This window comes from Brassica oleracea, chromosome C9, assembly GCF_000695525.1.
Source record: "Brassica oleracea var. oleracea cultivar TO1000 chromosome C9, BOL, whole genome shotgun sequence".
NCBI lineage: Eukaryota > Viridiplantae > Streptophyta > Magnoliopsida > Brassicales > Brassicaceae > Brassica > Brassica oleracea.
In genome coordinates this window covers 27156559-27170415 of record NC_027756.1, presented here as the reverse complement: position 1 = coordinate 27170415, position 13857 = coordinate 27156559, and the positions used below count along the sequence as shown (strand labels likewise).

The window sequence follows — 13857 nt, the reverse complement described above, 5'->3', positions numbered from 1 at the left end:
ATTAACATGTTACACCAATTTGTAAACCCGGGACACACCGATGACTAACTTCGCAAATTTGAACGATAATTAAATCAGGATACTGGATCCGGCATAATTTTGTACATTCCGACAGGCGGAAGACTATTTCTAGTGGTGTCCAAACATACGATCTCTCAAATCCCAACTGTGGAAGACATCATAACCTTCCAATATGGAAAGCGCTTCATCATTTGATGTGTCTCTGATGAAGAAACTATTAAACTTGCACTCTTTGAATGTCCCCAGCCTTAAAAGCTTGGGCACTTTTAAGCTCGCCTAGCCCAAGCAAGCTTGTGCTCCCCAATTTTATTAACAAAATTTTTGTCCCAATTTTTTTTTTTTGCTAAATATCCCAAAAAATTGAAATTATCTCTTTGATCTAGTTCAAAGTTTAAAAAAAATTCTAAGAGATTAAGAGTTCAAAATTTAGATGGTAAAATAGCCTTTTCCTTGGTTTGCAGTCTTTGAATGTTCACGGCCAACTCTGTGTATGCTAATCTTTGGAATACATGTTCAAGATAAATCCATCAAATCTAGATTTTAAAGAGAATGTTTCAGATATAAAATTTGTTTTAGTTGGAAACTTTGAAATGATAAAGTTGGATCGCGATCAGTCCAATATATAGTAAATCATGCAAAGGTGAAAAGTTTGGCACGTTGTGAGGCTCAAGAGATACCAATATAATATTTCAGGAGTTCGTAGCCAGATTGATGACTTTGAAAATTGACGTCTTGACAATACCTCTCCCGTTTGGACTGGTTTATGTTCGAAAGAGAAGGATAATATTCTCATGGACCCTAGACACGACATGAAAAAGTCGTCCACCCTAGCATTTGGAGCTCTAAGCCATCATTTTGGACATGCCTTACATACATGATCATAAGGTGGACTGTCATAAGTTTCAATTACTCCTGATTTGATCGCGACGAAAAAAAAAAATCACTACACTATTCTTCACAAGTTCATCATGACATAGAGGTAAGTTTAGTGGTTTATTGAATTTAAAAATCCACTTTTTGGTATGCTAGATTTATATCTTTTTGTAAACTCTCACTCTCCGGTTTGGGTTGTGTTTACGAATCGTTAGTTTATAGAATTTTTTTTCATAATGATCTCAAATTTCTTCCATATAGCTACTGTAAATTTGAGTATCTCAAAATACCAAATCCCGTAGTCATTCAATTCATTCATATATAAACATATCTTGCCCGTTTATGTATATATATATGAATGTGTGTATGTATTTATTACTTGCTTGAAGCAATGAATCAAGCTAAAAAAACAGATAGGAAGCTTGAAAGTTAGAGAAACGAAATAAACCAGAAAGAATCGGAGGTCATAGGTGTTGATCATAAAGAAAAGATAAGTAAACTTATGAATGTAAATTGTTGTAAATGTAAAATGAAGTTGCTTGGTGAGTGGAGTATTATGCCCACATATCATGCACTATCATTTCTTTATTTAGTTAGTGTATGAGAGCCTCTCCTTAGTGCAAGGGAGCCTCACTTAGTGCAAGGGAGCCTCACTTAGTGCAAGGGAGCCTCACTTAGTGCAAGGGAGCCTCACTTAGTGCAAGGGAGCCTCACTTAGTGCAAGGGAGCCTCACTTAGTGCAAGGGAGCCTCACTTAGTGCAAGGGAGCCTCACTTAGTGCAAGGGAGCCTCACTTAGTGCAAGGGAGCCTCACTTAGTGCAAGGGAGCCTCACTTAGTGCAAGGGAGCCTCACTTAGTGCAAGGGAGCCTCACTTAGTGCAAGGGAGCCTCACTTAGTGCAAGGGAGCCTCACTTAGTGCAAGGGAGCCTCACTTAGTGCATGAGAGCCTCTTTGTTTTGGCTCCCCATTTGATGTATATATAGGTACTCTTGATACATGAAACAATCAAGCAATTCAATTCCATCTTTCTCATTATCTTTCAAGAAAGTCTCTCATTAGTTTTCATGTTCTTCATTTAATTTCTCTTTTCTTTCTTAATTCTCATAAAATCTCAATAGGTAGGCACATGTGCAGAAAAAGCCCTAACCTTGGCCATTGCCTAGTGCATGGCATATTCAAATTCATATATTGACATCAGACGATCCATACATATATATATATATATATATATATATATATATATTGTTTACTTTCATACCTCTCTGTATATATTCCTCTTTAGTATTCATATTAATTATATCTAGATGTATACGTAAAGCTGGACCGTATATACAAGTTGAAGATCCCCATATCCATATGGGTCTTTGTTTCTCTAACAAACCCTTGCTTACGGAGCAATCAAACGGGATTAATGACACTAATAGTTTAGTGTTTACATGTTTATCGGGATCGTTCATTAATGATAATAAGTCAACATGGCGTAGAGACACATGTAGCAGTCGATTTTACGCAAGTGACACGCTGCATCACAAGGTGCGTTAGAGGCATTATATTAAATTGTCATATTAATCTCCGGCGAGTCTTGCTTTCTACGATAGCTTTTTGAGCATCTCCGGCGGCGTGGTACCCGGCCGTCAACTTCACCATCATCATCGCCATGATCAACATGCATGACCATATACATTTCATATTATCATTTAATTAACTCCGTTGACAACTACGTGTGACTGTTTGCGTATATATATAATCAAGAATTTGTAGCTGCTTAGAAAGAAAGGCAGTGCTTACATGTTTTAAGAGATTGATTGGTTGATTGATCAAGAAAACGTAATCAAAATGGGTTCTTCGTCCAACGGAGGCGTGCCACCTGGGTTTCGGTTTCATCCGACAGACGAAGAGCTTCTACATTACTACCTAAAGAAGAAAATCTCTTACCAGAAGTTTGAGATGGAAGTTATCAGAGAGGTTGACTTAAACAAGCTTGAGCCTTGGGATTTACAAGGTACTATTTACTCCTTTAGTCCATCTTTCAAGAACATTCATACAGTTTATTGCTTGTTATGTATAAACACATCCATTTCGTTTTTTTACTAATTGTTAGTTGATTTTTTTCTGAGATTAAGGCTCATAATTCTCGATTACTCATCCATTTCTTGATTACTAGTTATATACATGAACACTATTTATAAACCAATTCTCTAAATTTGTATGCCTTTTTTTTTACATAGAGAGATGCAAGATAGGGTCAATGCCGCAGAACGAATGGTATTTCTTTAGCCACAAGGATAGGAAATATCCGACGGGATCAAGGACAAACCGTGCTACTCACGCAGGGTTCTGGAAAGCGACAGGACGTGACAAGTGCATAAGGAACTCTTACAAGAAGATAGGAATGAGGAAGACTCTCGTGTTCTACAAAGGAAGAGCTCCTCATGGCCAAAAGACTGATTGGATCATGCATGAGTACCGTCTTGAAGATGCTGATGATCCTCAAGGCAACCTTAGTGTATGTCTTTTATTTGAGAAATCTTTGCAAAGTTTTTAGACTATTACTTTGGCAAATATCAGCAGGACGGTAATTTGTTTTTTTTTTCTTTTCTTCGGAATCTATAAATATACCGTATATAAGAGCACCTCCAATAAGGGTTCTAGTTTAAATGTTCTAAAATTACATATATGTGTGGATATTATATATGTATATGTAATTGTGAGGTTCTAAATTTTACGGGAAATCCAACCCCAAATATTTTTGTGAGGTATATTTGGTTGAGTTTCCCTTAAAGTTTAGAAATCTAGAATTACATACACATATATAATATATACATATACATATATGTGTTTTTAGAACTCCTAAGCTAAAACTCTCAATTGGGGGGTGCTCTAATATCTGATCTTAAAACTATTGTCAATACGATTGAAAATTAAGGTTCTTGATTATTATAAAATTCTTTTTGCAACATTTTGATATAGAATATTGCAGTCTTAAAATAGTTTGAGACGGCTCTGTATGTCATGATGTGTTAAATTTAATCATCTGGTTAGGAAATTGCTCTATTATATTTAATCCGTTTGCTACATATATTATTGGTCTTGTAGGAAGATGGCTGGGTGGTTTGTAGGGTATTCATGAAGAAGAATTTGTTCAAGGTAGTGAATGACGGTGGTTCAAGCATTAACTCTGCCGACCAATACAACCATGATGCGTCCAACAACAACAACAACACACTCCAAGCTCGTAGCTTTATGCACGGAGACAGTCCTTACCAACTAGTACGTAACCACGGAGCCACGACATTCGAACTCAACAAGCCTGACCTTTCTCTTCATCAGTATCCACCAATCTTCCACAAGCCACCTTCCCTTGGAGTTGACTACTCTTCAGGATTTCCAAGGGATTGTGAGAGTGCGGCTAGTGAAGGGTTACAATATCAGCAAGCATGTGAGCCGGGTTTAGAGGTTGGCACGAGCGAGACAGTGGCTAATCATAACCATCAACAAGGTTTAGGTGAATGGTCAATGATGGATAGGCTTGTGACATGTCATTTGGGAAATGAAGATTCCTCTAGAGGGATTAGGTTTGAGGATGGTAACAACAATTCGTCGGCTGTTGTTCAGCCAGTTCCTACGTCGAACCAGCTTTCGTTGCGCAGTGAGATGGATTTCTGGGGTTATTCTAAATAGACGATTATATATCTTATGGGTTATGACTATGCATGTTCCAGATTACATTTTTTTTTTTTTAATTTTTATGGGTGGAAGCAAATTGCTTAACAAAACCCAAGTATATCCACTGTTCGAATGAATACCGAAGGGATTGATTATCTTATTGTACTCATCATGATCTATGTACTGTTGTTTTCCTTTGTCTTGCAATGCTTCTCATACACCACAAAAACTTGGTTCTATTTTTCTCTCCAAAAACAATGTCCAATTGTGTATCATGCAGACTTTAAACATGAGTAATGATATCGCTATGAGTCTATGACACTTATACAAACAACTAGAGTACATAATATAAATTATTTTCGTAACAGAAAATGGTGACAGTTTAGGATATAATTTATCTGTAATAATATAATCACTGAAAAGCAAAATAAAACCAAATGATGAAATATGTATATGACTAAACGCAAACGCACCATCAGATGGTTATCCTTAGAAGCAATAATTAAGTAACATTGGAATATATCAAGAAGATGCAGATGGAAGTTTTTTTCACAATGTCAACAGAAACTCTCATCAAACAAAGTGTACAAAGCATCTTCGAAGCTCCTTAAAATGGAAATGTCTTAGAGAGTGGGAGCTCTCTCAGCAGTACCAGCGATGACGGTAAGCAAATTGTTTCCGAAAGGATCACTTAGATGCTTTGAAAGGTTCTCAACAGGACCTTCTCCGGTAACATAAGCTTGGATGAAGAAAGCGAACATGGAAAACATGGCCAATCTCCCGTTCTTGATCTCTTTAACCTTGAGAAGAGCTCCTTGTTCAGGGTCTTTAGCAAGTCCCAAAGGGTCAAATGGGCCTCCTGGGTGAAGCTTGTCTTCGAAGTCCTGCCCAAGTTTTTTGCATTTCCAAATTTCAGTCTTTTCACGCATGCGGAACGGCAAAATATGTAATAGCAAAAATCTAAAGAAATGTACCAAGCCGTTGGTGATTCGGTAGTACTCAGCTCCACCAAGGAGAACAACCTCAGCAACTACAGCGAGAACAAGGTTGATTGGGATGTTCTTGCCAAAGTAGCTCAATGTGTTTCCATCAAGAAGCAGAGCACCAGTCTGCAGATATATTCCAATAAGATCCCATCACATCACATATTCTTCCTAGGCTATATAGAATGTAGATAAATTGAAGTAACCAAAACAAACCTTAAACCAGACAGCTTCAGGGCCACAGTTAGCGCCATATTTGTTTAAGGCTTCAGGGATGATGCAACCAGCTGCTCCCAACATAGCCCATCTCGCGTGGATAAGTTCAAAGGCTTGGTATCTGAACAACCACATTCATTACAAAACCAATCTCAGTGACATTGTTCATATTTTGAAAGACAGAGACCAAAAAACAGGGATGTTCAAAAAAATAAAATACAATAAACAGGATTAGAGAAGAGAATCTGCTTACTTGGCGAAGTTCTCAGGCTTCTTGCCAAGTCCAAATGGGTCATAACCATAGCTGCAATTCAGACCAATAAAGCCTTAAACACTAAAGACAAAGTAAGCTATACATATAGAGACATGAAGAAGAAGTGTCTTACTCTCCAGCAACTTCACCGTTCAAGTACTCTGGGATTTCTGATCTGTCCAAAAGACCATCCGGCAAGAAGATTCTCCTGTCAGGACCTGTGCAGATACAATTCACAAGAAGATTGATGTATTGATGGAATAAGAAGAGGCAAAAAAAAAACAATATGTTTTTAGAAAGAGAAGCAGAAGACACATACCATACCACTTGGCGAGCTCGTCGTTGGCAGCAGAGACGGTCTTGGCCTTGGGAGGAGGAGCTGGCTTCTTCTTGGAGAACAGAGCAACTGTCTTGAACGTGGCGGGACTTGACGCCAATGGAGCAGACGGTCTTGACACTGCCCTGAAGTTAAGGGGCTTACCAAGCATTTCCGACACACCCAAAGACGCCATCTTTTTAGCCCAAGCTTTTTTTTTCTTTTTACTCTGCTTCAAGACCAAGAAAGGTTAAGTGAAAGGGAAAGAAGAGACGAACCTGCAGCTATAAGGTGGAGAGTAGGATTTGTTCATGCTTTTGATTGGTTCAGATTGAAATGTGAAATATGATTCTGTTCATTGATTGGCTGTGGTTGCTGATGTGGCAGGTTTTCGTTGGATAATCTATTTATCCATATCTTTCTTTTTGTGTGGTTAATACTTCCCCGATACAGAAACACACTTGAAATCTTAACTGTTAATGTCATCCACATATCTCGCACAGCGTCTTCAGTAAATTCCTCAGGACACTCGGTATATAATATTTGTGGCATGCTAAATTGCTAGTAACACTAAGAGCATGATTATTGAGAAATTCTTAGGGCGGAGTTTTTAATGGAATATAAAAATCTGTCTCTTAACTTTTAACTAAAAAAGTTAAGAACCGGTTCTTAAATAAGAGTTTTAAGAACCGGTTCTTAACTTTTTTAGTTAAAAGTTAAGAGTCGGATTCTTATATTCCGCTGAAAACTCCACTCTAAGAATCCCCCAATAATCATGCTCTAATAAGATAATAGCGCCTAGTCGCATTAGAACGCAGAAAACTCCCAAACGCAACGGTAAAATTTTCTCACAGCAATCGCTGCCTTTGCAAATTGATTTATGAAATAGCATTATGAGAGTTAAGCTAAGCCATAAACAACTCATAGCACTTTGTAGAATTACGCGAATCCGTCTTCTATTCCACAACTACATTGTACAACTACCAACAGGATTCACACGTTCCTATCTAAGAATAATGTAACCACTGAATTTTACTTGAACGGAGGTAGTCCCAAGCTGCAGCAAAATACATTTGCTAAGCTAAATGATGCTAAGTTCCTCACAATCTTCTCGATTTATTTTGTGGTGGCTTTGACAAATTTTTGGTGTGGAAAAGGAGTTCATCAATAAGAGAATCAACTTCATATCTGTCACTAGACATACTAAAATCTTGTATCAGTTCTAACTATTGTTGATATTTTATAGAACAAGAGGATAACTATATAATAGTACTGGTTTTCTTATGGATAATCGTATGCAATACAATTATACAAAGATCCTAAAAAGCCAGCTAACGATTTGAAGTTGTTTCATGATTACTTGTTCTAAACTCCAAAACTGCAAACAACTTAACCAAACAGCTAAAGATTCAGTCATCTTTTATTGGTCAAACTCCCTTAAATTGAAACATTTATTTTTTAATTTAATATTATCCGAACAAACTCCCATATCTTTTCTCAACTTTTTTAACAATTCAAGACAGCTGCTCCATTGTAGGACGGTACGACATTGCAATGATACCATTTTTTACAAGCTCACAAAGATTGTGAAACTTTACTTGAACGTGGTTACTTCATCCATAGAACACCGGATTGTTAGACAACTTGATGTTGAGAACTATTCTCACAGTAGAGAACTGTGTCATCGCCTTGTTCAATCCAAACTCTTATAGTACACTTTTTCACCATACTGCCTGACATGCTCCACTAGTCGCAACTACGTACTCTGCCTTTGTTGCTGAGAGTCTGACAATAGGTGGTTTCTTTGAGCTCCAAGACATGGAACCTTCACGGATCATAAAATTATAATCTCATGTGCGCCTCGATTGTCTTCATCACTTGCATAGTATCTACATACCCTACCAATTTTTCTTCTCCACTTCGTTTATGCTGAATTTCGAAACTTGACTATGCCTTGAACATATCTTAAAATCCTTTTCACAGTTAGCATATTTAACTCGACTGGATTCTCCATGTACCTACTTACCACATTCACTGAGTAGGTTAAGTCATACCTTGTTGATGTCATAAAACCCCGAGATCTCGACTATCTTCTTGTCCTAGTTAAATCTACTAAGTGTTTGCCTCTTTTTTTTCATCGAATTCTTGTCCTTCATCTCTAATTTCTCCAATGTTTTAAGAGAATATTTTTTTTAAAATAATGAAGATCTCATCTTTATCTTGCATCACTTACTCCCAAGAAGCATTTCTTTATCTCCAAGTCATTCATTGCAAATTCCTTCTTCCATAGACCTTTTAAACCCTTTAAGCAGTAGTTCTAAGTTACTCGTGTAAATTTGATCATCTACATACACGCTAAATATAATTGAGCTCTCCCCTTCTATTTTTCAAATAGTGTGTACTTGGAGTATCATTTTTCATCCTTTTCTCATGAAATTATAACATTTAATCCTACTTGAACATGTTCTTGGTGCTTGTATAAATAAGACCATACAATGCCTTTTTCAGCATTTAAACTTTTTTACTTACTCCATTTGACTCAAAACCCTTTAGTTTCTCATGAGCATACACATCTTCCTTGTATTCTGTCAAATAAGAGGTTCGGTCGTAGTACTTAGGGATTGAATCCACAATGTGATAAGGCACACAATAGATCCTAATCAGTTTATGATTAAGTTAGGCAAACAATTAAATAGTAAATTGCAGGGGTGAACAAGGAAGTTGTTCGATTTATTGATTGGTTGGTTGTAAACAATTATGAGAAATTTCAGGTAATTGGGATTATAGTGATATAGATGCTAAGGTTTTCAATCCTAGAACACAAATTCTAATTGCAAAGTATTCCAACTTTTGCGTGCGAATAAATCCTATTGACTAAGTCTATATCTCAGCTGTCGCTTGTTGATATATTTCAAACGTTGATAGACGCTATGTGACTAGCGTCGCTCGATGTTTACCTAGGCAAGCGTTATCTAGCTGTTTGATAGGTTCACTAGTTTGAATAAACAGCTATCACTTGTTTCTAGCAATCCTAGCTTAAGGAAATTTAATTTAGGTAAAATACCATGCTTTCGTTTGCGTCCAATTATCCTAAGTTCAGGGTTCTAGTTAGCTACTCTAAAACACAAGCATTAATAACAATTCCTTTGAAGGAAATCTTTATCACCTTAGCGTATCTATATTTTGGGTTAATTCCTAATAACCTTACTTCTAACCCTAAATCTAACAAAGGTAACTACTCAAACATAGCAAAGCATAACATAGCAAATATCTGAATAAAATGCATAAATAGAATAAGATAGAAAAACTGGAGTTCCAATACAAAGCTCTGAAGGAGTCTTGGATCTCCTCTTCAAACTACTAAAAACCCTAGATATGTTTTACTGTGAAAAGTAGAAAGTATGAAAGTGTGTGTTGCCCAAGACAATGGCGTATCACATAAATATTAGGTTAAAGTCGGCTAGGAGTATTTATGTAATTAATGTGAAACTTGGGTTATAAGTCGGCTAGGAACCAAGTCGGGCCTTGCGTGCTTTGCTGTCGATCGACGATAAAAGTTGTCCGTCGATCGACGTTTGACTCTGAATGTCAACTCTGGAATGGTTCGATGGACATCTACGAGTTTCTTTTAGCTTTATCTCCAAAATGCCCTAAAATCACCACATATCTCCAAAATATTCCTAAACCTGTAAATACTCTAAAAAGACTCCAAAACATAATAAATATCTCCTAAAACACTTATATACCATGGCTAAAAACTGGTAAAATCCATGGTATATCACTTAGACAAGCGTTAGTGAGTTGATCGATATGTTCACTATTCTTAACAAAATCAGTTGTCGCTTGTTTCTAGCAATCCTAACTCAAGAGAATCTATTCTGGTGCAGAACCTACTGTCATAGTTGTCCACAATCCTAAAATCAAGGTCCTGGTTAGCTACTCTAGAACACATGCATTAATAGCAATTCTTTGAAGGTTGTTTAAATATCACCTTAGCAATTATGTAGTTTTAGCTAATCCTTCATAACCCTAATAAACCCTAAATCTAACAAGAAAAACAACTCAGACATAGCAAAGCAGAACAAAGCAAATATCTGAATGGAACATAAATAGAATAAGGTAAAAAAAAACTTGAGTTCAAGTACAAAGCTCTGAAGGAGTCTTGGATCGCCTCTCTAAACTACTAAAAATCCTAAAAACCTTATGTTGTGAAGAATATAAAATAAGAAAGCCTGTGTTGTCCGATAAAATGGCAGAGCACATAAAATATTAGGTTAAAGTCGGCCAGTGGTAGTTTTATAATTATGTAGAACTTGGGCTTCAAGTCGGTCATGAACTAGCGACCCGTTTCTCGTGCTTTGCTGTCGATTAATGATAAGTGATGTTTGTCGATCGACGGTTGACTCTGAATGTCGACTCTAGCTGGTTTAGTGAACAACTACGAGTTTCTTCAATCTTTAGCTCCAAAATCACCACATTGCTCCAAAACATACCTAAACCTGTAAAGACTCTAAAAAGACTCCTAAACATAATAAATAGATTCTAAAACAATTATATACTATGGCTAAAAACTGGTAAAATCCATGGTATATCAACAGACATCCCCATTAGTTCTCAACCATCCTTTTTCTAGTGATCATTCCCCGTCAACGCATACATAATCTTGCATCCATGCTGGTCTCAATTTGTTCCTTCATGTTCTGCCTCCATTCTGGTTTGATCCTTATCCTTGTGGTTGAGCTGAAATTGTTTCTAAGATGTTTTGTGTCTCTCCTTGTGATTGAGATGAAATTGTTTCTGAGATGTTTGTGTCTCTTTTTGTGTTTCAGTGTTATCATTCTCATCGTTCATACCTTCTTGTAATTCTTGTATGTATTCTCTATTCCCACCTCGGTTTACTTTCTCTTGTTCTTCTTCTTCATTACATTTGATGAATTTGTCTTTTTTAAGACTGTCTTCCCCATCCCATTTCTTCTCATCATCAAACTTCACCTCCCTAATTATTATGATCCTTCTTTTTATGAAGAATATAGTATATATGACTTAGACTATTCCAGTGCATTTAATACTGATCCGGAAAACCCGACACAAAAAAAACTGATTCAGTTCGGCTTTGGCTTCGTCTAATAATTCGATCGTTTTCTAATATTAAGAGATTCAGTTTCTATTATTAAGAGATTTGATTTCTGCTTTGGATCGAGTAAAACCCGTAACCATCTGGGTTACCCGAGAAATCATATAACATCATTCCTCTTCTTAGGTCTCTCTCGGTACTCGAACAAAATAAACCCTAGAGATGACGATTAAGATTCATATGTGTCCTGATTGTCGACTTCTAAAATTTAAATTTGAAAACTGGAATTCCTTAAAGAAGTTAACTCTTCATTTTCAGGATTTCATCGAAGATGTTCGTCTCCCTCTCCGACATATCCTCTCTCAGCTTTGTGAAGGAATCAATCAAAGGTTTGATTTCAAATTCAAAATTCTTATATTTTTGTTATTTAATTACTCTAATAGCGATTATGATGTGTTATTGTGTTGTGTTCTGTAATCGAGTTCAAAGCGATGATGATGGTTTGTGACTGTGATTGTGTTAATTTCTCGGAATCTTGATTTTGCAGATGGATTCTTCATCACCTCAAAATGAAAATGAAGATAAAAGAGATGATGATAAGTTCATGGATTCGAAGAGGAGTTTGAGACAAGTAGTCCCGAAACTGCAAACAAAAGAAAATTTAAGTCAGCTCCACCTCGTAATCAACCAAAGAAGAAGAATAAAAATACAAGTTGAAAGTTTTGGACCTTTACATAAGACTGAAGGAGAATAAGAAATTATGCAGCTATAACTATTGTAGTAGAGTTATCTGTTTCGCATCGTCTAATGACACTTCATGTCTGAATAAATCTTAGAATCTGCAAGGAGCACCAAAAATGGGTACAAAGTTAGTCTCATGCTCAGTATATTCCAAATCCAGAAAGTGATGAGGATGGTGGTGGTGGTCAAGTGAAGTTTTCAAGGGTTTCTAGTAAATTCGTAAGAGAAGCTACTAATTAAATGCTCATCATGTCCGGATCGCCACTAAAATTCGTTTATGGTTTGGGATGGAGATACTTCTGCAATTAGGTTAACCTACCTAAGCCACATTCACAGAAAACAGCAACGAGGGACATTTTAGAGTTGTATGCAAAGAGAAAATCAGATTTGATGCTTATGATTAGTGGCTATACGCAAAGGGTTTCTCTAACAACAAACATTCCTGTTGCACCAACTACTACATCTAGCTACATGTTCACAACATCACACTTCACTGATGCTAGCTGTAAACTTAGGAAATTCATTTGGTTTCAAGCATGTTGCGGATCTTAAAAGGGCAACAATATGTTATGTTCTGCATAAGTGTATGGCTAAATGAGTAATAATGAAAGTTTTCACAATCACAGTAGATAATGTCACTGCAAACACTAATGTTCTTAAGTTGTTTATGGAAGCATTCAATGCATTAGGACCTCAGTCATTAGTATTAGGAGGTGAGTGTCTTCATTTAAGTTGTTGTGTTCACATCATAAACTTAGTTGAGTGAGATGGTTTCCTAGAGGTGAATGCAAGCGTGTATGCAAATAGAAATGCAATACAATATACCGTAGTTTATTATAAAAGAGTTGAATGATTTGACCAAAAGCTAGTCAGCAAGGATGACAAGAAAGAGCTTGTCTTTGGACTACAAGAAACAATAGAATTCAACCTACCTCATGTAAACAAGAGCTTTGAAGTTCAGGTCAGATTTTGATAGAGTAGAAGTTGAGGACACACTTTATAGTGATCACTTTCAAGAGAATGTTGAAAGCAAGAAGAGAGTAAGACTACCAACTTCGAAGGATTGGGATAAACCGTAGAGTTTGGTTAAGTTCTTGGTATTATTCGACGACTTCATTTTAGTTGTCTCTGCATCTAACTCTGTAAGTTATTATAAGTGTTACAGTGAAATTGTTACTATAGAAAGGAATCTTAATCATATGCTTTCTGTTAGGGTAATTTTAAGTAGGGTTCTTCGTGATACTACAAAAACAGGAAGGAAGTAGTAAAGAAAAGAGTCAGGGATCAAATATCGTTTATTATTGATCAAGAGAGCAGAAATACAACATGTTAGTTGAGAAACCCTAGTTCTAGCCTCCTAACTCTGTAGTTGATGTCTTGAATAGTCTATTTGTTCTTGGGTTTGGAAACCCCCTTTATAGGTCATAGTAGTCAAGAATTAGGTTAGATCCTTACATATCTTGAAATATGAAAATATCTCTCTTTACTAGAAGTTTTTCATTTACCAGGAGGCAATAACCACCTAAATCATTATTCATTTTTGTTTATAGATTCTCTATTTTATTAATTTGCTAGATTATTAGTAATCAGTAAATTTATGAAGTTTTAGCTTTATCGGTTTTATATTAAAAATTTTAATTGGATTCTTCATCTTTTCTTATTTTTTCTGAACTGCATATTTTTTATGGTCAACTAGTATCAGATCTTAAGTT

The 13857-nt window shown here is 36.3% G+C and overlaps 2 protein-coding genes across 2 annotated transcripts; one reads left to right on the top strand and one right to left on the bottom strand.

The window, feature by feature from the left end:
• The first annotated feature begins 2709 nt into the window (after nt 1–2709).
• On the top strand, nt 2710–5140 carry LOC106318894 (protein BEARSKIN2-like). Its single transcript, XM_013757054.1, has 3 exons — nt 2710–2898; nt 3125–3402; nt 3993–5140. The coding sequence occupies exons 1-3, from the start codon at nt 2733–2735 to the stop codon at nt 4575–4577; spliced, it is 1029 nt and encodes a 342-aa protein (XP_013612508.1). The 5' UTR covers nt 2710–2732; the 3' UTR covers nt 4578–5140.
• Nucleotides 4991–6604, bottom strand: LOC106318895 (chlorophyll a-b binding protein CP26, chloroplastic-like). The gene is made up of 6 exons (XM_013757055.1): nt 6334–6604; nt 6148–6232; nt 6015–6065; nt 5762–5882; nt 5537–5671; nt 4991–5446 (listed from the first exon to the last, which is right to left on the bottom strand). Exons 1-6 carry the CDS (start codon nt 6524–6526, stop codon nt 5186–5188), a joined length of 846 nt encoding a protein of 281 aa, XP_013612509.1. The 5' UTR covers nt 6527–6604; the 3' UTR covers nt 4991–5185.
• Nucleotides 6605–13857: the final 7253 nt, after the last annotated feature.